Source organism: Copidosoma floridanum, unplaced genomic scaffold (assembly GCF_036245765.1).
Source record: "Copidosoma floridanum isolate Cflo_tuat_1 unplaced genomic scaffold, Cflo_Japanese_pri ptg000030l, whole genome shotgun sequence".
NCBI lineage: Eukaryota > Metazoa > Arthropoda > Insecta > Hymenoptera > Encyrtidae > Copidosoma > Copidosoma floridanum.
The window spans coordinates 17863734-17888358 of record NW_028321907.1 but is presented as its reverse complement, the minus strand read 5'-3'; the positions used below and the strand labels follow the sequence as shown (position 1 = coordinate 17888358).

At 40.9% G+C, this 24625-nt stretch overlaps 5 protein-coding genes across 7 annotated transcripts; 2 read left to right on the top strand and 3 right to left on the bottom strand.

Annotated features, from left to right (window-relative positions):
* The first annotated feature begins 320 nt into the window (after positions 1-320).
* On the top strand, positions 321-4174 carry Cyp301a1 (Probable cytochrome P450 301a1, mitochondrial). Its single transcript, XM_014353148.2, has 9 exons — positions 321-801; positions 1397-1513; positions 1601-1677; positions 2121-2322; positions 2416-2590; positions 2679-2848; positions 2924-3002; positions 3556-3759; positions 3920-4174. The coding sequence occupies exons 1-9, from the start codon at positions 380-382 to the stop codon at positions 4061-4063; spliced, it is 1590 nt and encodes a 529-aa protein (XP_014208634.1). The 5' UTR covers positions 321-379; the 3' UTR covers positions 4064-4174.
* Positions 4175-4413: 239 nt separating this feature from the next.
* LOC106639507 (putative cytochrome P450 49a1) lies at positions 4414-12266 on the bottom strand. Its single transcript, XM_014353149.2, has 11 exons — positions 12004-12266; positions 10048-10263; positions 9182-9428; positions 8438-8554; positions 8294-8370; positions 7623-7821; positions 7356-7515; positions 7097-7263; positions 6732-6810; positions 5818-6030; positions 4414-4541 (listed from the first exon to the last, which is right to left on the bottom strand). The coding sequence occupies exons 2-11, from the start codon at positions 10172-10174 to the stop codon at positions 4434-4436; spliced, it is 1494 nt and encodes a 497-aa protein (XP_014208635.2). The 5' UTR covers positions 10175-10263; positions 12004-12266; the 3' UTR covers positions 4414-4433.
* A 126-nt stretch (positions 12267-12392) lies between these two features.
* Positions 12393-16071, bottom strand: LOC106639521 (RNA-binding protein 28). The gene is made up of 9 exons (XM_014353170.2): positions 15960-16071; positions 15718-15857; positions 15472-15640; positions 14415-15409; positions 14173-14341; positions 13796-14013; positions 13562-13711; positions 12738-13148; positions 12393-12620 (listed from the first exon to the last, which is right to left on the bottom strand). Exons 1-9 carry the CDS (start codon positions 15967-15969, stop codon positions 12504-12506), a joined length of 2379 nt encoding a protein of 792 aa, XP_014208656.2. The 5' UTR covers positions 15970-16071; the 3' UTR covers positions 12393-12503.
* Positions 16072-16205: 134 nt separating this feature from the next.
* Positions 16206-18197, top strand: Nle (notchless protein homolog 1). Its single transcript, XM_014353255.2, has 5 exons — positions 16206-16650; positions 16714-17207; positions 17285-17525; positions 17595-17816; positions 17896-18197. The coding sequence occupies exons 1-5, from the start codon at positions 16209-16211 to the stop codon at positions 18033-18035; spliced, it is 1539 nt and encodes a 512-aa protein (XP_014208741.2). The 5' UTR covers positions 16206-16208; the 3' UTR covers positions 18036-18197.
* On the bottom strand, positions 18069-24312 carry Pfas (phosphoribosylformylglycinamidine synthase). Of its 3 annotated transcripts, none has more exons than XM_089597162.1 (18): positions 24275-24312; positions 23212-23476; positions 22857-23149; positions 22391-22781; positions 22198-22310; positions 21856-22128; positions 21701-21774; positions 21115-21618; positions 20808-21044; positions 20608-20733; positions 20297-20527; positions 20039-20237; positions 19705-19973; positions 19435-19642; positions 19180-19359; positions 18941-19105; positions 18606-18878; positions 18069-18521 (listed from the first exon to the last, which is right to left on the bottom strand). In XM_089597162.1, exons 2-18 carry the CDS (start codon positions 23469-23471, stop codon positions 18346-18348), a joined length of 3972 nt encoding a protein of 1323 aa, XP_089453288.1. In that variant the 5' UTR covers positions 23472-23476; positions 24275-24312; the 3' UTR covers positions 18069-18345. The 3 variants fall into 3 exon arrangements, with proteins under 3 accessions (XP_089453288.1, XP_014208740.2, XP_014208739.2); XM_014353254.2 differs by lacking the exon at positions 24275-24312 and adding an exon at positions 24216-24240; XM_014353253.2 differs by lacking the exon at positions 24275-24312 and adding an exon at positions 23789-23954.
* Between the last annotated feature and the right edge of the window lie 313 nt (positions 24313-24625).

Here is a 24625-nt window from a genome sequence, read left to right as displayed (position 1 = left end):
AGATAAAATCGAATACCGATGAGCCAACGCGAATTTCTAAAATCAGCATCTTCAAGGAAGTTTTTTTCATCCGCCGAGTAACAGAAATCCAAATGTATGCGTCCCCATTTGTTTTGTAAATACCATCTCCTCCCGTAGAGTAGACATATACCGGAGAAGGGTATAACCATCACCCAAAAGCGCATTCTATACATCGATGAACATCACTCGAGCGAAAGAAAAAAAAAAAAAACCTCCACTCAAATATTTCACAAGCAATGTAAAAATGGCCTACAGCAGCGTCAATTGGGAATAAAATCCTGTTTACAGGTATACACCCACGAACTGAAAGAAGAACATCGTCAAGAAGAAGAAGAAGTCCATATCAGTTTAATCCCTAATGGGTAGCATAAGAGGAGCGTCCCGGCTCTGCCGGCGTGGGATAACGAGCGACAGCTACGCGGCAGCGACAACCGAGCCGATCTCGTCCGACGCCGCCAAACCCTACGAGGAGATACCCGGACCGAAGCCCTTGCCGATTTTCGGCAACACCTGGCGCTTGTTCCCGATCATCGGCCAGTACACCATATCCGACACGGCCCGCATATCCCAGCTGTTTTATGAGCACTACGGCAAGATCACCCGGCTGACCGGTTTGATCGGTAGGCCCGATTTGCTCTTCGTCTACGACGCCGACGAGATCGAGAGGGTCTACAGGCAGGAGGGCCCTACGCCGTTCCGGCCCTCCATGCCGTGCCTGGTGAAGTACAAGGGCGAGGTCAGGAAGGACTTTTTCGGCGAGCTGCCCGGCGTCGTTGGAGTGTAAATAGTAGCTTTCTTTTTTTTTTCATCCTCCGAGTGTCAATGAAACGCGCTTTTGCATAACGCTAATGCGACGTAATTGGACGTGAAAACGTGCGAGATGCTGTTTTTTTTTTTTTTTTTTTTTTTTTTTTATCTCTGAATCTCCGTGAATATATTTACACATTGTTCGACATCGGTGTGGGAAAAACCTAATATTGCAGCTATACCCTACCGATCTAGCTTTTTTTTGCTTGTTTGACGAAAAAAAAAAAAAAAAAAAATAGTTTTCACGTCAAGAATTTCCAATGAAAAAAAAAAAAAAAAGTCGAACCGATGACACAGGTGGAGAGCGCGCGATCGCAAGGAAGAAAGTGAGTCAAGGTCCCCAACTAGACCTCGGAAAGAACGCGCTTTCTCTCCCCGTGTGCGCGGGTTGCGTAATGCAGCTCCTCCTCGGCGCGCACTTTTTTCTTTATTTTTATCATAATTATCGTCTAATGGTCCTTTAAGATTAAATTTACCTACAGTATAATATATATGGTCTGCCGGCCAAGTGTGCGTGAGATTATAAAGTGTATATGGGCGAATTTATGTAATCTCTTTCGCTGCATAGGCACGGCGAGCAGTGGCGGGAATTCCGGACGCGAGTTCAGAAACCGGTTCTGCAGCCGCAGACCGTTAAAAAGTACATAACGCCGATCGAGGTCGTCACCAATGATTTTATGAAAAGGTGGGATATATCCTCTTTTTTTTAAACCCCCCCCCCCCGAGCCTGTTTTCGGCACTAAACGAAGAATAATCGTTACCTTTTTTTCAGGATCGAAGATATCAAGGACGAGAAGGACGAGGTACCGGCCGATTTCGACAACGAGATCCACAAATGGGCCCTAGAGTGTAAGGAGACTTTGTTATTTATACCTATATGATCGACTGTGTATGTTTAGAGCCACCAATTGTATAAGTAAGCTCGTTTCGATAGTGACAATTTATCACGTAATTTTTGCATTAGTAAACCGGTAAACTTTGCTTGGGAAGCTATTTTTATTCATTACCATCGTGTCGTCACACGTGGGATGAGAAAATGTATTAATAGCAAAGCCGAGAGAAAAATTATGACGCGTTAATTGCTCGATGGCTTTATACTTTGGTATACCGGAATTAAGTCTTAGGATCATTTGTATGCCAATTAATGTATTGTAGATTGAACAAAAAAAAACCGTTAACCCTTTACAAAAGTATACATAAGAACACACGTGTGTCTGAAATACAAGATTTAAAGGGGAAAAAAGGTGATGAATGTCTTTTTTCATCTTCATTTGAACAATTTCACGCTGCAGGTATCGGCTTGGTCGCCCTTGACGTGAGACTCGGCTGTTTGGGCGGCGAGTTAGCGCCAGACTCGGAGCCCCAAAAGATCATCGACGCGGCCAAGTACGCGCTGAGGAACGTCGCGACCCTCGAATTGAAAGCCCCTTACTGGCGCTACGTACCGACGCCCCTGTGGACGCGCTACGTCCGCAACATGGATTTTTTCGTCGAGTAAGCTTTTCGTTTTGCCAGAGTGGTGGTACAAAGTGATCGCGTGGTACTTAATCGTTTTTTTTTTTTTTTTTTTTTTTTTTTTTCTCACAGAGTGTGCATGAAGTACATTGACGCGGCGATCGAAAGGCTAAAGGAGAAGAAAAAGGCAAGAGGCGACGTACACGAGTCCGAGCTGTCGCTCGTCGAGCGAATCCTCGCCAAAGAGACCGATCCGAAGATGGCGTACATCCTCGCTCTCGATCTCATTTTGGTCGGGATCGACACGGTAGGCCCACTCCATAACGTCCCGATAATAGAAAAAACAAAAAAAAAAAAACAATAGAATGACGTATTACGTTAATTAAAAACGGCAGATATCCATGGCAGTGTGCTCGATACTCTATCAGTTGGCGACGAGGCCCGAGGAGCAGGAAATCATTTACAAAGAGGTGATGAGCATCGCGCCGGACCCGAGCGTGCCCTTGACCACGAGAGATCTCGACCAGGCGCATTACATGAAGGCCTTCGTCAAGGAAGTATTTAGGTAAGTTTGGATTTTTTTAAGTTGTTTCTTAACGAGTTTTTCGTTAATCGTCGTCCTTGACGTTGTCACTCGCAGGATGTACTCGACTGTCATCGGGAACGGAAGGACACTGCAGAATGACATGGTCATTTGTGGCTACCACGTGCCCAAGGGGGTGAGCTATTTCTTTCTTCTCCTTCTGTTTTCGAACAATCCTCGGCGCGCAAAAGATTTACCGAGGCCACATTGTTACGACCGTCCTGATATGCATCGAAATTATTTTTTACGATGAAAATTATCATTTCTTTTTTTTGTTTCATCACCATATACTCGTTTGTATTATCAATGCACAAAGTGAATCGACACATCTTCATGCGCTTGTGTTACTCTACTTTTGAATTGTAAATGCACAATTTGTGTACACCCTCGAAATTAATTTTTCTCTCTCGACTCATCAATCTCACGGGAAAGCTAAACGAAAAAAAACATAAATTACGAGACATACAATTTAAACGTTGGTTAAAAAAAAAAGTTGCTCCGATTAGCACATTTTTTTTCAACGCAAAAGTACAGTTTATTCCACGCACGCCTTTCTAATTACCTGCACATAGTATCTTGTCGACAAGCTACTTATCAGTCAATTAACGCAATAAAAGCTCAACTAATGGCAAATCGAATTGCTCCCCCCCCCTTTTTTTAAAATTTTTTTTTTTTTTTAAACACCCTAGGTGCAAGTGGTATTTCCCACATTGGTAACCGGCTGCATGGACGAGTACGTGGACGATGCAAAGACCTTCAAAGCCTCGCGCTGGCTCAAGGACTCGGCCGGACAGAAGTTGCACCCGTTCGCTTCACTGCCTTTCGGCTACGGTGCTCGCATGTGCCTCGGCCGACGCTTCGCCGACCTCGAGATGCAGGTTCTACTCGCCAAGGTATCGCACTTGTTTACGTGTATGATTGATACCTTTTATGGATTTCTTTACAATTGCCACTTGGTTTTTTTTTTATTCGTACAACTCTCGTCGAGTAGTATGATTTTATTTTTTCACGGAAACCGGTTTAAAAAAAAAAAAAAACCATTTTGATTCACAGCTGATACGGGAGTACAAAATTGAGTACCATTATCAGCCGCTCAAGTACAAGGTGACGTTCATGTACGCGCCGGACGGAGAATTGAAATTCAACATGATCAGCCGAAATCGGCAAAACAGCCCTAAACCGACGAACACACGATGAAAATATACTAATAATGGACAACACACGATGTTAATTAAAGCGGATGAAAATTTATTTAACATATAATATATGTATGTATGTATGAGTTTACACTCATACAGGATTGACATAAAAAAAGCTCGAAACTATATGTTATGTTGGCATTATATTGTACAAAAATTACTTGCAATGTGTATAATATATATACTAGGTTTATATGAAATATGTATAGCGTAGCAAAATGTTTGTGTTCGCCCTAGCCCTCTACAATTATTTATACACAGATATTTGTATACGTAACTATTATAGTTGATGAGGATATTATATAGTGTACTGATTGTTACTCATATGTACCTATATGTATACTGTCGTTTGATTTTTACTTGCACTTTCACCTTTCGACGAATCTAAATTTCAACGGTCCCCTCGGCGTGTACATCGGATCGATGTAGTACTCCAATTTCTCGTGGTGGTACTCCACGCGGTATCTCTGGAATATCTGCGGAGGAAAAAAAGCAACGAGGTGTTTGAAATTATTTAAAAATTAGAGAAAAAAATGTACAAACGCCTTTTGTACTTTGCTATTTGTTCTCGCGTCCCAAATATTTTAACGGTCGCCACAACAACAGACCCATCGTGGCTCGTGTGTTTTCGACGTGTACAGTTATTTTTTCACAAACAAAAAACGCCTACGGTGTAAGGATTTCACCACCAGCAGCCATGAATATGATGACGAATATGATGTGCCGTCAGTTTTCTTTCAGTTCTTTGAGCGATGAGATTTTTTTTTTTTTGTTTTTCTATACCTAAACTCGTCAATAGTTTATTTTCGTGCTTCGAACAGCGTTAGTAAGCCAGTAAAATTTAACGGCGCTTTAAGAAGGATCTTGTCCGTTGGCGTCGAGATGAAAAGATACGGAAAAAAAAAATCACGATGGCACCATAATTCAGGCCGCTCATTGTGCGCGTGGATACAAATTTTTCATTGCGCAACAACGACATCCTTACCGCTTGCTTTTGCGCCGATATCATCGTCATATATATATATATATATATATATATATATATATTTGCCTTCTTTAGAACTGGAAGGTGTGCTTTTCGGGCGCGCTAATATGATCTGTACACGATTGATTAATTTGACGTCGTTTTTTTTTTTGGTGCCCGCTTGAAAAACCAGTTCTTGAATATTTAGCGATGGCTTCGATCTTTTGAAAAGTTTTTTTTTTCTAATACTCTTAGGAACGGACGGCTGTTCATAATTATGTTTTGTCCGAACATTCTGTTATTAAGAAAGTGCCTCCTTTGCTCACAAGCATACAATATGTTCATACGAATGAGCGTTGTGTTCGTGCAAAAAAAAAGAAAAAAAAATGAGAAATTACTTTAAATGAGAAACTCACATAGCCGCGCATACTGTTTATTTTCAGGAAGGACAAGGAAAAAAAAAAAAAAAAAAAAGGATCTCAAGTATTTAGCATAATTTCGGCGTTACGCTTTCTTCGCTTCAATTGCGTAGCATTGCCTTTCAATTTTCATAAACGCTTCCGCCTCGTACCCGTCATTCGTATCCCCCGAAAATAAAAATAACAACATCGTCACTTTCCGCGTACGTGGTGATTCAATATGAAACCTAATCATTTTTTTTTCCTTTCTATTGTAGAAAGTAAGAAGCGTATATGCGGTAATGATTTGAATAAGCGAGCGATCTCCCGAGCTGTGCACGTGCACAAAGTTTGTCAAAAAATGGTAAAGAATGATAATGAAAATTGTACCTTGCTGAGAACGATAATGATCTCGAGGTCGGCGAATCGTCGGCCGAGGCACATGCGCCTGCCGTAGCCGAAAGGCAGGGATGCGAAGGCGTGACGGGGAGCCGGGGCTTCGAGGGTTCCGGAGCCGATCCAACGCTCGGGCAAAAATTCGGAGCTGCGCGGGAAGTAGCGCTCCGTGTTGCTGATCACGTAGTGTTGGAAGACCACGTGCACCTGTTACAGTTTTTTTTTTTTTTTTTTTTTTTTTTCTCTGAGATCAACAATCATATAATCATACACAATTACACATAAATGGAGCTATATTTCAAGTGTTTTTTGGAATCTAACAAAAGTAAATCTGCACCTACAAGTACATCGATTACATTTTATGATTTTTAGCTGAGCAGTTGAAAGAAAAATGTTACACTGTAAACTCAAATGTGTTAAAAGCACATGTAGTTGAAATTTCGGTTTTTTGTAAAATGCATTTTAATACAGTACTGTTGATAAATGTAATAAAAAAAAAATCTTTCCTAAGCTGTTTTATCTATTCCATTGAACTAAAGAACTTTTTTCCAATAATTTACACAGAAAAGCTGTAAATTCACAGTCACGGTCAAGTATTGATACTCTACTCTGCAGCTGTAGAATAATTGGTTGTTCTTAAAATTCTTATCAACACAACTGCAACGCATCCGATAAAAAAAAAAAAGGGAGGAAATTTCAACTACACGCTTTAAACGTATGATCTTAAACACACTTGGATTTACTGCGTATTTATCATGAATGTAATCATGGAATGATAATAGCTTATTCCCATAGTGTACACTCACCTTCTGCATCATTGTATTTGCTCGTAACACGAGGTAAATGAAAATGAATAGGCGCTAGTGCTATATAATAATTACGGATAATCATGTAATTTATGTACTCACTCCTTTGGGCACCTGATAGCCACCGATGACGGTATCGCTCGTCATGCAACGCCCATTGCCGATCACCACGGGGTACATTCTAGTGGACGATCACGTTGCGAAACCGAGAACAAAACAAACGAAAGTCAATTATACACTTTACATACCTTATAGAATATACCTATGCAGCTTCTTGTGGTGACCTCCTCGCTTGTGTGCATAACATTATTTTTTATCATCAATGACGATTTATTGAATAAAAGAGAGAGAGAGAGAGAGAGAGAGAGAACACAATATATTGTGTGCGCGCGTGCGAGGAATGCGCCTAGAGTTGTTACGTACAGTCACCAAGTAAACGATGATTTATCAAAAAAAGTACAAGTTACCTTTGAGTCTCTCTAACGCAAGCTTTGAGATACTTGAGGTGATCTATGTGCCCGGTCTCGACGTGTCCGTCTGCCGGCAAGACTCTCTTTAGCTCCTCGTACAGTAGGTCCTGCTTGTCCGGGTGTTGGGCCATCTGATAGAGTATCGATGCGACCGAGTTCGAAGTCTGTATGGAAACAAGAGACGATTTACTCCATGCAAGTACATAGGGGTCAAACATTGAAAAAACAAAAAAAAAAAACGCATTGTTGTATATACCGTATCGATTCCAACTAAAAATAGGTCAAAGGCCAATATGGTAGCCAACTGGGTGTTTCCCTCGATTTGCAAAACGCGCTCCAACAGCGAGAGCTCGTCCTTTGCCTTGCCCGACAGCTTTGCCCTCTCCAGTGCTATGTTCGTGTATTTCGAGGTGGTGCTGCTCTTCGAACGAGTAAAATACAAAAAGTACATTACAATTGTATATTATATATATATACCACGGTAATGGCGAAAAAAAAAAAAAAAAAATCGGCAAGCATATACCTGAGAATAACGTCCAGGGCGTTGATGTATTGTCTCCAGGTTGGGGTAGGGAAGTACTTCCACCAGGGTATTTTGAGCTCGAGGGGGCCGACGTTCTTGAAAAACTGCAGCACCGCGTTGATAAGTCTCTGGGTCTCGGGTGGCGCGTCCTCCTCGTCGAGGCAGCCGAGCCTCACGTCAAGGGCCACTCTTGCGATTGCTGATGACAAAAGTTGACCGTTGGTGCTTTTTCATTATTTAATGTCATGTCGTACGGTGAAAGTAATTTTTTTTTTGTTTTTTTCTTTACTTCCCAAGCGAAAATTAAATTAGTGACTATAATTGATGATTTGTGATGAAAACCGATAGCAAGATGTAATAAAGTACAGGTTCGAGATTGAGAAGATAATTTTGAAACTGCCATTATTAGTTTTTTTGTGTATTTTTTAAGGGTTCAAAAAACAAAACAAAAAAAAAAAAAAAACTGATAATCACTATCATGAATTGTAATTTACTGAAACTCGTTGGAACAAAATTAAAATTTTCGATTCCATTTTGACAAAAAAATAAAAACCTATAACACCCAACGGAAAGATCAACACTAATATAATCTCAAACCCGGACTAGTTATTATATATTTTTTTTTAATAAATGATTAAATTATCTCATCAATAGTAAACAGAATCACTTACACTCCAGGGCCCACTTGTGCAGCTCGTTCAGAAAGTTTCCCGGCACCTCGTTGGCCCCGTCTTTGATCCTTTCAATCCTAAAAGCCGGGACGAGAATTTTGGCAAATGAAAAAAATCTACACCAAACATTGTACACCCGCTCACCTGTCGAGAAGCGCCTGGCTCGCCTCGTCTATCGTACCGATGTACATGCGCGCGGTGCGCGGCTGCAGCATCACCTGCTGCACTTTGCTGCGGAAATTATACCAGCCCTCTCCGTGACTGTAAATTTCGCGACCATCATTTTTAAAAGCATCATCGCCCCGAGAGCACCCACACACACACAATCGACTCTCACAACTTTACTATACTCTGTTGCTCGAGCGGCGCGCGTTGTTCGTTTATTTCATTTTCATTTCTTCGGTGTGATCGACCCCGATTCGTATATGTACGTAGCCGATCATTGGTTTGGATAACAACAAATAAATATATTTTACGGCCTAAATCATTCGCTCGGTAATACCTACTCATAAAATTGTGCTATCGGTGCTCGTGAGAAATTTTTTATAATATTTGCGTATTTGTCACGGTATTCCGAAAAATTCATTCACAAAAGAAAGAGAGGGATGTACGTTTCTCTATTCGATGGCAAACCGTTTGGCCATGTCCAGTGATAATATATCGGCTAATCATTTGAATCAACGTAACTTACAAAAACCCACGTACTTGTCACCTGCACATGTATACAATACATTATCCGTATGCGAATAAAATCACACATCACTCGTTTGTTTTTTTCAATTCATCGTAATAATAAAAAAAAGAAAAAAAAAAAGGAAAAATTGTTTTCCCATCGTAATTGCATGTATCCTATATCTTCCCACGCATATAATACAAAAGGTGCCTCACACAGCAATGACCCCCGGATTGCCGGCAAAGACGTCTCGTTTCAAGCAGTGCTTGTAAGCATGCAACGACGGCATCATGGGCCTGTGGGGCATCTTCTCCTCCTGGCGGAATATGCGCTCGATCTCGTCCGCGTCGTACACAAAAACCATGTCCGGCCGGTTGAGGAGACCCTCGACCTTCACTATGTCGCCGTACTCCTCGTGCAGCCGCCGCGACACTTTGTCCACCTCGTGGATCTTGAAGTCACCTGCGCGAGCGAGTGGTTTTGAAAAAAAAAATATATATTTTGTCAGGCTTTTTACGCCTAGTTTGCAGTCAAGCGCATACTTTGATTTTTATATGTGATTTTAAAAGTTGGCCTACTCGTGCGCGCGTGACTGACGTGCATTTGTACCGCTATAGAGGATGAAAGAAAACACTTTGTGGGGTGATAAACACTTTTTAACAAACAAAAGTGAAAGTTGCTGTTACGCAAACAGTTTTTACTTATGATGATTGAATGTAATTCACGCGTGAGTGTGTATATATATATATTTTTTTTTTCTTTTTTGTTTCAACTGCACTTGCTTTTACGTCGGCATAGTGAGTTTAACGATTTTTTTTTCTCTGATGGAGCATTTTTTGCCTCGTGTATTAAAAGACTGTAGTTTGATTCTGACAAAGTTCCCATGGGTATGTCGGTTCTCGACGTTACATTGCATCCAATATATTTTCGTCTTGATTGACCAACAAAGCAGGAAAGTGCACGAAAGAAAAATATGAAACAGTGAATGTAATAGAGTTGCACGTATACCTACCTACATACACCTGCATGTGTGTATAATATACAGCTCAATCATACAATAATATGTAACGTAAGATCTTACCGATGAAAGGTATAAATCTCCAGGTATTGCCCAACAGAGGTATGGGCGTGGGACCCGGCATTTCGGCGTAAGGCCGAACACTACGGCTGACCTCAGCTGCCAGAGTTTCCATCGTTCGACGCAACATTTTTTTTTTTTTTTTTCCTGGTACGCTGCCGATCGATGCTTACGTATTTGCCGATTTTTAATCGATCGACACCACGACGATACTATATACTGTGTACAGATCAATGATTTTTAAGAACATAATATGTAGGTATACGGTGTAATACAATCGCACGCTGATTACCGGTCATTAACTGCGATTTGTTCGTTAACCAGCCCCGCGAATTTTCATTACTCACTCCACGGCTAATTCACTGCACCGCGTTTTACGTTTTTACGACCCCAATTTCGTCACCTTATACTTACGCGATTACATAATTATATACATCCTACGGGCATAACACACGTACACCGATTTTTCCCCTCATGGACCGCACATATGTGCGTACCCACGCCCCCACGAAAATTACCATATCGGACATTCGGTCATTAAATTACCGTAACACCGTGTACGCGTTGCACACCCGCGTGTTTGTATATATACCTATGTCGTGTATGCACGCTGCGCGCTCTCGTCTTTTATTTTCAGCGAAAGAGGAGGGGTAGGGGGGTAACTTTTACCGCGCACCCTTACATAACGTACCCCGAGTTGAGCTTCTCGCGTTTGTTTGGCTCCTGCATCGCGATGCGCCTACTCTCACCCGTTAAAAAAAAAAAAAAAATGGCCAATCGGTAAAAAATTGCCGGTTTCGAGACCCGGTTTTTTCGTTGCGTAATAACGGCGCGTGTGTATACCTCCCCTCTTGTAGACTGTTTGGATTCTGGCGTGTAGCTGTATATGAAACAGTTGGATCTTTGATTTACGAGAAAAGAGGAAAAAAAAAAAAGTACGTCTCGAAAGGGATGCGCCGATGATGGTTGCGTTATGTAAAATGATGAGCTCTGCGAAAATCGGCAGGTAAGCACACACAACCGAGCGTGACTAAACATGTGCGTACATGTGCCGCAACTTTGGCCGGCGGCTTTCGCCGATTTTTCCGCGTTTCCGCGTTTGCAGTTTTCTTTCCACGAGCTCTTTCGCTTTCCACCGATGTAGGTATATATACGTATTGCCCGTTAAACTGGATTTAATTGGCCTACTGTTTTCTGAGTGTGTGCGTACATATATACACTGCTCAATCGGCCACTGTTATGTCACACTATATACGTACACGAGTGTTACGGTAATCGGCGCGTGTTGTTGTAATTAATAACGTAATCATATGAATACATTCGAGCGCTCGCGGGTGAAAACTGTGTTATCGCGTCTCGTCTGTACGTATATATAACCAGTGTTGCGAAAGAAAATCTCTTTTGTTGGACGATACGGGGGATACGACGTGGTTTTCGAATTGGTAGCTGTGATGATTAAATAGTTGCGAAAGGAAACAATTTTCGTTGCGGCACCCGATCTTGGCGAAAAATCGGCGATCGTTTGGTAGATTTTTCAGAAATCCACAATGGACACTAAAATATTATTAGCACCGGGACTGATTTAGTTTTAGGTGATTGACCATTGTTTTACGTAGCGATTTTTTTTTTTTTTTTCTTATGAATTTTCATAGCTATGCTCTTTCTGGGAATAGTGCGCGACACGTGTATATTCACGGAGGTTGAGAAAGTGACCATCGTGATTTGCACTTTGGTCAATAGAATCACATAAAATTTCACTCATGTGTACTTACTTGTGTGCACGAGTGTTTGAACGGGTAATTTTGTCATTTTAGCAATACAATAGGACTAAAATTTGACTTTTTAAAATATATACATATACGGAAGGAAAACGATTAAATTGTATTTTTTATCCGTCAAATGCCGTTTAAACGATTTATTCCTTCTAAAAAAAAATTTTAAATGTTCAAAAGTACGTACCCCAAAAGCTGAAGGAAAAACTACTTATCTGTCAAGTGTCCAATCACTGTTTTGTTCATCTTCTGAATTAAAACGTTTCAAAACAAAGTCAAAATTTAATCACCAAGAGGAGACGGGCAAACAAAAGGACAAAAGGAGCCCGCCGCGATTACTCGATAACGTACTTCTGAGGCGAACCGCGTGTGTGCAGGTATAAGAGCCGGAGGGACAAGCGCGCCTTTGGGAGTTTTTTTTTCTCTCTCTCCCGCGCGCGCGCGCGCGAATACGAGCTCCTCGAGAGAGCGGGGAGTAATGAGAGATTGAGAGGGAGGAGTTGGGAAAAAATATGTATACGCGAACTGGAGAGGAGAAGGAGTGGAGATTCAAAACACATTATACATATATACGAACAGCCTTACTTCTTCTTTAATGCTATATATTTATTTTTATATAACGTAACTGGCGCTCCTCCTTTCATTCACTTAATTTCTCTTGTACACAGTTCGCTCATCCTTTACCCTCTACGTTCCCTCGTACCATTTGGATGTAGATACAGATGACAGCTTGTTTTTGTAACTGTTGACGAGTTTGCTGAAGTTGATCTCATCGGCGTCTGGCTTCATTTTGCCCTGCTTAGGCTGAAAAAAATTTTTTTTAACGATAGGGTGGTCATTATTATCGAGACTTTTGAGCACACACGAGTGTACATGTACACGCGTACACGCACTCGCGCAATAATGGCCACAAGTACTTACTTTTGCCTCCTTTCGGCTGGCCGCCTGCTCAAATTTCTGGGCCGTCATTTTTTTCGCGCCCTTTTTCTGTTTTTTTTGCCGTTTCAGATTTTCCTCGTGCATTTTGGCCTGCTTTTTAAGGAAAAATTTACCGATCATTCCGGTATTGCCTGGTCTACTCGTCACACCGGCGAATTTTTTGACCTCCTCGGACTCGCTGACACCAAGAGGCCTACTACTATTTTTGTGCCGCTTGTTCGGGTTGGGTTTATTTTCTTGGGCTTTTTTTGAAACCTTCGACTGCGCGTTGCCGTAGTCGTCACCATCCGCTGATCTTTTCCACGTTGGATTGTGTTGAAGACTTTTTTCGTGGCGCTTCTGCTTAGCGTTGACCATCACTCGGTTTTCTATGGAGAAGGCGACGATTGGCCGCTGCGGGAGGAAAAAGACAACCGATTTCAACAATTACTCCCGCGTACAGGACTCAGCTTTGCTTTCAGCCTTACACAAGCGTGACCCATAAAGTTCGTGTACTTTGAGGTAATAAAAACTGCAAGTGCTTCGTGTGTTTGTTAGAAAAAAAAAAAAAAAAAAAAACGCGCTTGTACAATACATATCTAACTAAGCGCCAAATTAGCGCTCAGAGTCGTAAACGGGCGTGCTGTTTGATTTTTTTTCTCGTTCAAAGAATCGCACGCGAAAGGCTTTACAACTCCTAGGAATCGCATCGCTCGCGCGTATTACGCCAGCAGTGCGGCTCTCTTTGCCATCAAGGCACGTGCGTGCAAGTGGGCGCGTTAGCGGGCAAATATAGTAAAATGTTTGCTCTAGCCTGCGTCACCTACCTGGCCTTTCGTGAAAACGTTGGGATTGTTGTTGAGGCTGCGGAGCGCCCTCAGAGCGTCCTCGTGCTTGCTGAAGGAAACGAAGCCGTGCCCCTTGGACTTGCCGATACCATTGGCGTCTAGATTCTTCAAGTCCCTCATGACTCTTGCCTGTAATTTTCAGTTTACCTTTCCTTATTTGATTTAATTTTTTTTTTTTTCCCTCCCCAAAAATTTGTTCTATAATAGGATTACCTCTGTAATTACAGCTCCCGAATCACTGTGTTTTTTCACAAGTTGTCTGAGCTTGGAGTCGTCGCAGTTATCTGGCAAATTATGGATGACCAAGCGCACCCTCGAGACAAACATGTTGAGGTTGCGCAGCATTTGCGATTTCCACTTTTCCAGCTGCAATCGCTTGGCCATATCCACGGCCGATACGTCCTGGGCTGCAGGGGAACTGGCAAGTACAACTGAGGATAGAAATAGATCGATTACCACGAGAACAATGAATACAAAATTATCGGATATAATTTAGAGACAGTGGTTTTTAAGATTATTTTTAAACCATTATTTTGGGTTTGAATCTTTTACATTGTAAGGCAGTTATTTTTTTCCTAGTACAAACTTGCCTCCTTCCTTTATGAGATAAAGATTTCTGGTATCCTTAGCTTTGTGTTTTTTCTCCGCGTTCATTTTATTTACATCGTTTCTGTGTAGAGCTCTGTGGGGATCGAGGACTTGATTGTGTAGCTGTAATTCTGTTCCTGCAGCTAAGCATTTTTCAGCATCTTCGACATTCTTGAAAGATTATAAAATTAAAATCTCAATGAATTGAATGTAAAAAATTTTTAATTCCTGCAAGAGGTCTTACCACAAATTTGACAAAAGCAGTACCCTTTGAGTGCTCAGTCAGGCGATCCATGCAAACGAGAGCATAGTATACAGGACCAAACTGTAGCATACATTGCTTGAGATCCTCATTGGTGGCAGAGAATGGAACGTTTTTTATGAATATAGTTTTGCCTTCGCTAACATCGTTGGAAACACGACGCGGATGTGAGGATGCTACGGACGAAGTTACGGATTTTTCATCATCGTACTTCATTTTTGCGTCTATGTCGTCATCCTCATCCTCATCTTCCGCATTGTCGTCGCTTCCTTCATCACTATTTTCATCACTTTGCTCACTATCACTATTTTCTTCGTCACTTTCATCTTTGTGTACAACTTCGTCGTCACTTTCTTTTTCTTCCTTTATTTTAACTTTGTCTGGATCAAAATTCTCATTTTTCTCTTCTTTCACAATTTCTAACTCATCGTCGTCATCTCCTTCTTTTCTCTGACTGTCTGGTTTTTCATTTTGCTTTTGGAATTTATCTTTAGGTATAGCCCAGTCTACAACCATGGGTCTATTGAGTAGACTTTGCATATTTTCATGAAGAATAGCTTGAGACGCACACTGAACTTTATCAAACTGCATAAAGCACACACCAACGGGTCTTCCATCTGGCTTTTTCAGAAGATTGATGTCATCTATTTTTCCATACTTGCCAAAGTGCTCTTTCAGCAAATTTTCAGTAACTGTGAAAGGCAAATTTCTGATAACGATCCTCGACTTTTTTTGCCTTTTTTTTTCTTTTGTAAGTTTTCTCTGCTCTGTTTTTGATAACTGATTCTTCTTTCCAGTCTTTTTTTTCTTTTTTTCACAAACCTCAATTTCCTCTGTTTTTTCATGACTTTCTTTTTCAGTGCTTGGTTCATGAACATCGTTTTTTTCCAGAACTTCTTCATCCTTGACTTCCTCTTTTTTTATTTTTTCAGCAAATTCTGACTTAGGAATAGCCCATTCGCTACTAATCGTTCGTCCTGCAAACATTAACAATGATTAATAAGCAATGAACCACCTGTTTAGGTAATAAATGACTTACCTAAAAAATTAGACTTGTTTGTTTTGAAGATAGCTTTGGAGGCATCCTCAACTTTCTCAAACTGCACAAATCCACATCCTACCAGTTTTCCATCTGGCCTTTTCAACAAATTCACCTCCTCAAGTTTCCCAAATGGCTCATACAACCTACGTATATCCGCTTCCGTAGTCTGAATTCGCACATTAAGATAATAAAATGAATTCTCATAAGATGATATATAACTGGATGAGATAAAAAAACACTTACGTTGAAGGACAGGTTACGGACAACAATCCTTGCTTTTTTCAACTCATTATTCTCAGGCTGAAAGTTATTATAGCGTTTTTTCACTTTACCAGTCTTCTTTTTAAATTTATAGGTGTTTGAGAGCTGTTTCTTGAATTGTGCTACAAATTTACAAAATTTGGTTTGTTAAGAAAATTAACATAACACGTGCATTATGCATTTGTATCACGCACTTATTAATGAAAAATGTGCAAAAAATTTACCTTTTGCCATGATTCAAGTAACAGCAGTTAATAGTTAAATAAAATTAGCAGCGAAAACAGTAATAAATTAAAAAGAAACTGCACAAAACTAATAGGTTACTCGAAACTCTGTAATTAGATTGGCATACATGTGTGTGGACATATATATATATATACACGTGCATAAGTGCAGGGGCAGAGGGGCCAGAGGGGCGAGGGTCACGTGGTACATTCTCCTTCTGCCTTCTGCTTCAACAACACGTGGTTTGCATGTTTTTGTGCACTATATGTGCAGTGTTGTCGCGATTTGTTGGAGGTTATAAATTAGCCGGAGGTCAGAGACATCATCGTCTACACGAGAAAAATACTAAAAATATTGCTCACAAAATGCACAACGACGATGAACAAGAGAACGTGAGGCGGGTGCTCGCTCAATTCAAATCCGACACCGGGGAGGTGTTGCCTGGTGGCTTGCTAGACTTGCCGATTGATATTACAGTTGACAAGCTACAGCAGATCGTGAATGCACTGCTGCAGCAAGTCGAGGATCCCGTGCCGTTTGCTTTTTATGTCGATGACGCACAGATTCAGGATTCGTTGCAAGAGAAACTCAAGGACGTCAACACCAGCGAAGATACCGTGGAAATTGTTTATCAGCCGCAGGCTGTCTTCCAAGTGAGAGCTGTCACTAGGTGCACTGGCACGCTCGAAGGTTTGTTTTTTGCCTTAATTTTTTCTTCTTCGCGAGACTATCGGCTCTTATTTCGCGTTCTAGGGCATAAGGAAGCCGTCGTGTCGGTGGGATTTTCGCCCAACGGTCAAACACTGGCCAGTGGTTCAGGTGACACGACTGTGAGATTGTGGGATGTGTTCACGCAGACTCCAAAGTACACGTGCGAAGGACACAAGCATTGGGTACTGTGCGTGTCCTGGTCGCCCTGTGGTACAAAAGTAGCGTCAGCCTGCAAAAATGGAAGGATCATACTCTGGGATCAGGACACAGGCAAGCAGCTCGGTAAGGACATGGTTGGGCACAAGATGTGGATCACATCCTTGTCTTGGGAACCTTATCATCGCAATCCAGAGTGCAGAAAGCTTGCCAGTGCTTCTAAGGACAATGACATTAGGATATGGGACACCAAGCTAGGCAGGACACTGTTGGTTCTATCAGGACACACGAAAAGCGTCACGTGCATCAAGTGGGGCGGCAAAGGTTTGATTTATTCAGCTTCACAGGACAGGACGATCAAAGTATGGAGAGCTGAAGATGTAAGAGATTTTCTGTCATAAATATATCAAGTGTACACAGAGCTTATATGCGTTATTTTAAATTGTACTAATTTTAGGGAGTTCTTTGCAGAACACTCGAAGGCCATGCACATTGGGTTAATACCTTGGCTTTGAATGTCGATTACGTTCTCAGAGTTGGTCCTTTCTGTATAATAAAATCCAAGGCGAAAGAGGAACTCAGTCCTCAAGAGTATGCTCTGAAAGAGTATGAATCGGTGGGAGAAGAAAAGCTTGTGTCTGGTTCAGATGACTTTACCTTGTTCTTGTGGAAACCCGAAAAAGAAAAAAAACCACTTGGTTTGTACAAAACTTTTTTTCTCTACCTTGTTTTTAAATGTAATCATCAAATATGTATTTTATCTTTAGCTAGGATGACGGGTCATCAGCAGCTCATCAATGATGTTAAATTTTCTCCCAATGGAAGGATAATAGCATCCGCGTCCTTTGACAAATCTATAAAACTCTGGGATTCCAGCAGTGGCAAATTTATTTCGTCCCTCAGAGGTCACGTGCAAGCTGTTTATTCGATAGCCTGGAGTGCAGACTCCAGACTTTTAGTGAGTGGCAGTGCCGATTCCACTGTCAAAGGTACTTCTCAATCAATACTTTAATAATCATCACTATTCATGTACATATTAAAATTTCTAATGTTTTAATTATGAACTAGTTTGGAGCATGAAAACAAAAGAACTGAACCAAGACTTACCAGGACATGGAGATGAAGTTTATGCCGTTGATTGGGCACCTGATGGAATCAGAGTGGCATCTGGAGGAAAAGACAAAATTTTAAGGCTCTGGCAAAATTGAGTATGCAGTTTTTTTTATAAGTTTTATACATTATTTTATTCATGATTTTTCAGTTTTATCCAGCAAAACACGTGTATATATGCAATTCGTTCATTTTCGACGGTAAATAAAAATATTGTACATTATTGCCATTACATAAAAAATAACAAAAATACACTTATATCAGTGAAAACTCTCGATAATCTTTTTGTTAAGTATATAAAAATATAAACCTATAAAATAGTCATTTTTTGTAAAAAAAATCACTCGAAATTCATAACATCATTTGTATTCTTATTGCTATTCATGATTTAACAAACAAACATTTGTCTCAAACAAACGATGAACACCAAGCATAGGCATTTTCAAAAAGTCTCTGCCATGGCGAAGAATTGTATTTCCAGTCAGTAGGTACCCATGGTAATTGCCATGATTGAGTGCATCTTTCTGGATGAGGCATCATAGCCAAATGACGACCATCAGGTGAACAAACACCGGCAATTCCCTCTATAGAACAAATAACAAAAATTCGGTTTCAGTTTTCGGAATTTTTTTTTTTTTTTTTAATCTTCAAGATAAGTTTTTACGCACCAACACTGCCATTTGGATTCATTGGATATTTTTCAGTTGGATTGCCGTGATCATCAGTGTATCTGATCGCCAAGCAGTTCTGCTTTTTTAATTCATCAAGAACTTTTGCGTTGCGGAATGTAAACTTTCCTTCTCCATGTGCTACCCAAATACCAAAAACAGTGCCTTCCATTCCTTTTAGCATAATAGCTGGCGATTTTTCAATTCTAACCGTGCTCCAACGGCATTCAAAACGTTCAGAATCGTTATGATCCAAAACGACATTTGGTTTTCCTGAAATTAATGTTCATTTGATGACTGACACATTGATAAACTTCAATTGATTATAAAATTACCGTTCGTAGTATCGCCGATCCATCCTAATAAGCTCATAAGTTGACAACCATTACAGACTCCTAAACTAAAAGTATTAGGGCGGGCTATAAATTCTTGCAGCTGCTTCTGCAGGGACGGATGGAATAACAAGCTGGCGGCCCAGCCTTTAGCTGAACCCAATACATCTTAAAAAAAGCATTCAAACATGAGTTCTTAATTCTAGATTGAAACAGAAAATTTTATTACATGCATGCATTACCAGCATAGCTAAAACCACCAGGAAATACAATTCCTCTAAATTTATCCAGCGATATTTCGTTATTTAAAAGATCTTGCATGGTAACATCCCATACTTGGAAGCCAGCATTTACCAACGACGCTGCCATTTCTCGATCTCCATTCGTACCTTCTTCGCGAAGGACAGCAACTGGTATCTCGGCTGTAAGTAAACATACGTTTTTTATATTTCATGGAAAAAAAAATATGATGCAATAACAAATCAAATTACTCGTACTTTTAAACTTTGACGTCAGTGGAACATCTGGGTCAAAGGACAATTTGTAAGCCGGGCTCGATCTGTCTACAAAGTTCTTGTACTCCTGAGCTGCGCAGTCGGCATTAGTTTGACGCAGTTCCAAATGGTAACTCGTCTCCTCCCACATGTTCATCAGCTCGGAAATAGAAGACTCTAGCACAGACTCTCTGTTGATGCTTACATGTGCCTGGAAAAAAAAGGAAGAATACATTATTGTGAAACGACAAAATATTGATGTTTTGAACTTACCTTTGAATGAAGTCCGAGTCCAACGGATTTTCCAATGATGTGAGCAACGGGAGCGTTGAATTGCTTAAAAACGTCCAGTACGTGTTTGACGTCGTCTTCGCGAACTTCGAGAACCCAGCCAATTTCCTCGGCAAATAAAATTTCGTGCGGGCTACCTTCTCTGTGATTAATGGCTACATTGATTCCCGAAATTCCAGCGAAACCCATTTCCAGAACGCAAGTGATCAGGCCACCGTCGCTAACATCGTGACCCGCCAGCACTTTACCCTCTATTAAAAAAAAAAAATTATTACTCCAATAAACTTAAGATTAATCGAATAACTATTAAACACACCTTCGATCAAACTTTGCGTGGCCTTGAAAGCATATTTTATCGTCGTCGCGCTCTCTACGTCAGGAACCATATCGCCCAGCTGATTGTAAACTTGAGCGAAAGCTGTGCCACCGAGACGGCTCTTACCGTCAGACAGATCGACGAAAATAAGAAAGCCTTCTTCGCCAATTGAAGGTGCTTTCAAATCCGGAGTAATTACCTGTGTCATTGAGTTACAGTTAATATTCATAATGATTTGTTTCATTATTTTCAAGTTACCTGGCGAATGTCAGGACAAGGTGCGTAACAGGAGACAACGAGTGTTCCAGGAGCCTTGACGATCTCGCCCTTGCCCACGCGTGCTGCCATACTCAGGGAATCTTTGCCACCATCGACGGCGATGCCAAGCTCTTTCATGACATTGCACATAGCTGTACAGGCATCGTACAGAGCGGCTCCTTCGCCTGGAAGCTTGGCAGCCCACATCCAATTGCCACTGCACTTTACATCCTGATCAGCAACAATTTTTCGGTAATTATATCAACTTTCAATGGATCATTTGATTTTTAATGATAAAATTCATAAAGAACCTCGAGCTCGGAGATTTTAGCAAAGACGAGATTCGAGAGTGCTTCGGCTACGGTCATTCTTGCACCGGCAGCTGCGTTCACCAAGCCCTTGATCGGCTGCTCTCCGATGGAGCTTGCAATGCCAACCTGATGATGGAATAATAATTCATGAGGAAACACTTTTCACTTGCTGCGCAAAGTCGAAAAAAGTATATACTTACCGTCGAAAAGTGAGAGAGCGCAACAACAGCTACGTCGGCTAGCGGCGTGTGGAGCGGACCGACGCACTGCTGCTGAGCTACCAGGCCAGTGACGCAGCGGTCAACTTTGTTGGTCAGGTATCGCTTACTTGCTACCGATGGCAGTCTCAAGACTCGGTCCAAAGCTGCCTCGATCGTCGGCTTGTTGCTCAACTCGATGCGTCGCAAATGTACTTTTGTTCTATCCAAATTGAATCTCTGCAAAGTTAACAAATGAAAATATATTTATTCCACCGTGAACTTGTGTACAAATACACTGCAAACTTACCTTTTGCGGCATTTTTCCAAGGACCAGTTCGAGCTCGAGATTCACGGGGTGGCGTTGCTCGGACGCGTAATTCTCATCCATGTATTTAGTGGCATCGCAGTCGTCTTCTTCCGAAAGGATGATCTTTCCATTTCCGGTGACGGTTCCGACGAAATTGATCGGGCACCTCTCGCGCGCCGCTATTTTTTCCAGCAGAGGCACGTCCTCTTTCTTACACAAGATCGCGTCGTTCTCTTGGTACTCCGCTCCCCACAGTTCCAAGGTACTGATACTCGGATCGCCGAGATCGAATTTCTTGGAGAATATGACGGCCCCGCTCGGCTCCACGAGCTCTTTGAGTACGTTGCCGTTACCCCCAGCGCCCTGATCGTGAATGCTTAGAATCGGATTCTTTTCTCCCATTTCCATGCAAGCGCGAACGACGCGATTCAGTTTCTGCTCCATTTCGGCGTCTCCTCTTTGCACCGCTCCGAAATCCAATTCCGACTCATTGTCGCCTTGAACCTGCAATTTTTTTTGTCACCTTGTCATGATTGCTCTTGTTTATTTTTTTTACTTGTAAAAAAACAAAAACAATGAAACATACTTCAACTGAGCTTGCTGCTCCGCCACCAACTCCGATCCTGTAAACTGGACCACCGATTTTGACGACTTGCATACCTAAAAAAATAATACGCCAATTATTTTAGTACTTCAAACCTTAGAGTTGACTACATTTGTTATTACGAAAAAAAAAACTACCTGGCTTTGGTGGCAGTTTTTCCGTCATATCGGCTTCCATTGAGCCAATACCGCCACTGAACATGATCGGTTTGATCCACTCTCGTCGCTGACCCGCGTGATCTACCATACCGCACGAACGAGCAAATCCTAAGATTACTGGCTCGCCAAATTTATTACCATAATCAGATGCTCCATTACTCGCCTCGATCAAGATTTCAAGCGGCTGGGCCATGTTACTGGGATAGATGGAATTTTTTTCGCCTTGTGCTTCTTCCCATGGCAACTTGTACCCTAATGATTATCATAGATTTTATTTCATGTAGTAGAAATGTGTCTTACAATATTAATTCATAAGTTTACCTGGAATATGTAAATTTCCGACAGAGTAGCCAGCCGTGCCAGCGATGTAGTAACCGCCTCTGCCGACACCTTGAACGTCGCGCAAACGCCCGCCGGTTCCAGTTGTTGCTCCACTACATAAAAACAGAGGGAGTATTATACTGTGAAAAATAAACATAAATATTTCGAAAAAATGATTGGGTTGAAATTTCACCTGAATGGCGCAACACCCGTTGGAAAGTTGTGAGTCTCGGCTGTGAAAATTAAGTGCTGTTTACTGTTGTCAATGTGGAAAGAACTTGGTGCATTTGTCTGATTTGGGCGCAATGTTTTGACATCGAAGCCTTTGATGGCACTGCTATTGTCACTGAATTTAATTACATTATTATTATTCGAATTGTTCTGAGAGTCTATAATCATGTCTATGAGAGATTTGTCTTTTTCTTTTCCATCAATGACCATTTTTCCTTTGAAAAACCAGTGTCTACTGTGCTCGCTGTTCGACTGTGCTAAATCAAAGCACTCTACGCTTGTTGGGTTTCTTTTGAGTTTGTTCTGGAACATGTTTGTGTAAAAATCCAGATCCCAGTCGTCAAATGCTAAACCTGAGCCATAAAACTAGTTTATTGAAAATTCAATTGATAATACAAAAGAGTAAGTCATCAAAAAAAGTTAAGCACCTAGTTTTGCATTGACGTCTTCCAAAGCTTTTCTTCCGTGCTTTAGCACATCTACTTCAAACCACTCTTCTGGTCTAAAACCATGGTCAAAAGTCTCAATTGGCTTGACGTACCTGCACTCTGTCATCCTATCATGGAGAACATCGACGATTTTGTTTTCAGTGACCTTGTCTAAACTGGCAGTGGTGTGAATCAAGTATCTTGTGGATACTTCGATTCTCCTCACACCATTTACTTGGACAGCCTTACAAATGGACACGGCATTACTCGAGAAAGCAGTGGAAAAGTTTAATCTGTGGAGAATTAAAAATTGTTAGAAGTAAAAAGAAAAAAAAAGAAATCAAAAGTCAAGTACCTAGGTCCAATTTCGACTACAAGTTTGTCACTATCAAATTCGCTGGAATCTGCCAACTGATTGGGATAAAAAGGCGAGGTGAGAATCCATTTAAGCACATCAATTTCTTCTTGACTGAGGGCATCCTTTGACTCGATGTAGTAGCATAGCTCAACCTGGATATCTTTGACCTTATCCGTTATCTTGACAATACTCTCCAATTTGCTTCTCAGCTGGCTGGTCTTTAATCCAGGATTCTTGTAAAACTTCAAAATGACCATCTTGACTGAAAAACACACAAACAAACTCAGTACTCTGAATCAACAGGTGTCCCCGGAGAACTTGGTTGAACTTTTTCGCAAAATACAGTGGTAGTATGTCTCTTGGACGATTCAATGGAGCATTTTAAGTGTAAAAGACCCCCCAGAGATCCATACGAGAGAAAAAGGTCAAAGCGTCCTATCAAGTAACAGGCCTTATCGCGTGCGTACGGTGTCTCTACGCTTATGTGCAAAACATTTGCAAGCAGCTTGCGAGATAGCCGTCTTACGCAAGTTTGAGGCAACGAATGGAGATACATATATTATATTACATTTACCTTATTTCGTAATTGTTTTGCGGCTTTATCGAACGTGAAAACCTGTTTTTCCGAAGCGCTCGTTAATCGTTGACTGGTTTTCGTATTATATCTCTCAAAAATATTTCCTTCAGGTTTTTTACCTATTCGTACGTATGTACTTAATCTTATACATTTCACAAATAACAATTTCACAAATAACAATACAATGAAAAAAAATCTCAATTCCGCGCCTAAACTTATTCGACAGCAGTTTGATTTTGCACTAATGTGGATTACATACTATATCGGTACATTTAAATTGAATTTGAACGGGTAACGGCGCTTTGAGATGGATTCATTGATTCGTAACGGAAATAAATATTTTGATATGTCTTTTCAATAACAACCACGCATATAAAGGTCTTTGGTAATTTTTGAATGTGTCAAGTAATCATCGGTAACTCACCGTTATGCTGTAAAACTGTAAATGTGTACTTGTGATTGATGTGTGGAAGTGTGGATTACCTGATGTTAATCTATTTATCAAGAAGTTTTGGTTTGTGTTGTATTATATAATTATGTGTACACTGTACACTTGTACAGTATCACGTAACACGTGCTCTTGCTCCAAAATCTTCCCGCTTCCGTCACCTTTATAAACTACAGATAAATACTTTTTCATCTCTAAATACTTTAGACACAATACTTTTATTTCTCATATTTTCACTATTAGAGATTTATAGCTGGCTTTATATAGCCATAGCTACGTCAGCTTCAAAGGATGGCGTTAGATCGTTGGATGTATTTTAAAAATTGTTTTAAATAAATTCAGTGAAGAGCGCGTGAATTTTGCCTTTATTTTCTGTCTTTTTCTTT

What these genes read in the sequence shown, in the direction of transcription:
- Cyp301a1 (XM_014353148.2), top strand. Translation starts at nt 380, where the DNA reads ATGGGTAGCATAAGAGGAGCGTCCCGGCTCTGCCGGCGTGGGATAACG. An exon ending in GCTACCACGTGCCCAAGGGG is followed by an intron (nt 3,003 to 3,555) that starts GTGAGCTATTTC and finishes TAAACACCCTAG; the next exon opens with GTGCAAGTGGTATTTCCCAC. An exon ending in TGCAGGTTCTACTCGCCAAG is followed by an intron (nt 3,760 to 3,919) that starts GTATCGCACTTG and finishes TTTGATTCACAG; the next exon opens with CTGATACGGGAGTACAAAAT.
- LOC106639507 (XM_014353149.2), bottom strand. Translation starts at nt 10,174, where the DNA reads ATGTTGCGTCGAACGATGGAAACTCTGGCAGCTGAGGTCAGCCGTAGT. An exon ending in AGCCAGGCGCTTCTCGACAG is followed by an intron (nt 8,371 to 8,437) that starts GTGAGCGGGTGT and finishes CCCGGCTTTTAG; the next exon opens with GATTGAAAGGATCAAAGACG. An exon ending in TCATTATCGTTCTCAGCAAG is followed by an intron (nt 4,542 to 5,817) that starts GTACAATTTTCA and finishes TTTCCTCCGCAG; the next exon opens with ATATTCCAGAGATACCGCGT.
- LOC106639521 (XM_014353170.2), bottom strand. An exon ending in AAACAAGTCTAATTTTTTAG is followed by an intron (nt 15,410 to 15,471) that starts GTAAGTCATTTA and finishes TAATGTTTGCAG; the next exon opens with GACGAACGATTAGTAGCGAA. An exon ending in TTATCTCATAAAGGAAGGAG is followed by an intron (nt 14,014 to 14,172) that starts GCAAGTTTGTAC and finishes TTCTATCCTCAG; the next exon opens with TTGTACTTGCCAGTTCCCCT.
- Nle (XM_014353255.2), top strand. Translation starts at nt 16,209, where the DNA reads ATGTTTTTGTGCACTATATGTGCAGTGTTGTCGCGATTTGTTGGAGGT. An exon ending in GTGCACTGGCACGCTCGAAG is followed by an intron (nt 16,651 to 16,713) that starts GTTTGTTTTTTG and finishes TTCGCGTTCTAG; the next exon opens with GGCATAAGGAAGCCGTCGTG. An exon ending in AAAAGAAAAAAAACCACTTG is followed by an intron (nt 17,526 to 17,594) that starts GTTTGTACAAAA and finishes TTTTATCTTTAG; the next exon opens with CTAGGATGACGGGTCATCAG.
- Pfas (XM_089597162.1), bottom strand. Translation starts at nt 23,471, where the DNA reads ATGGTCATTTTGAAGTTTTACAAGAATCCTGGATTAAAGACCAGCCAG. An exon ending in ACGGGTGTTGCGCCATTCAG is followed by an intron (nt 22,311 to 22,390) that starts GTGAAATTTCAA and finishes GTTTTTATGTAG; the next exon opens with TGGAGCAACAACTGGAACCG. An exon ending in AAAACTGCCACCAAAGCCAG is followed by an intron (nt 21,775 to 21,855) that starts GTAGTTTTTTTT and finishes TTATTTTTTTAG; the next exon opens with GTATGCAAGTCGTCAAAATC.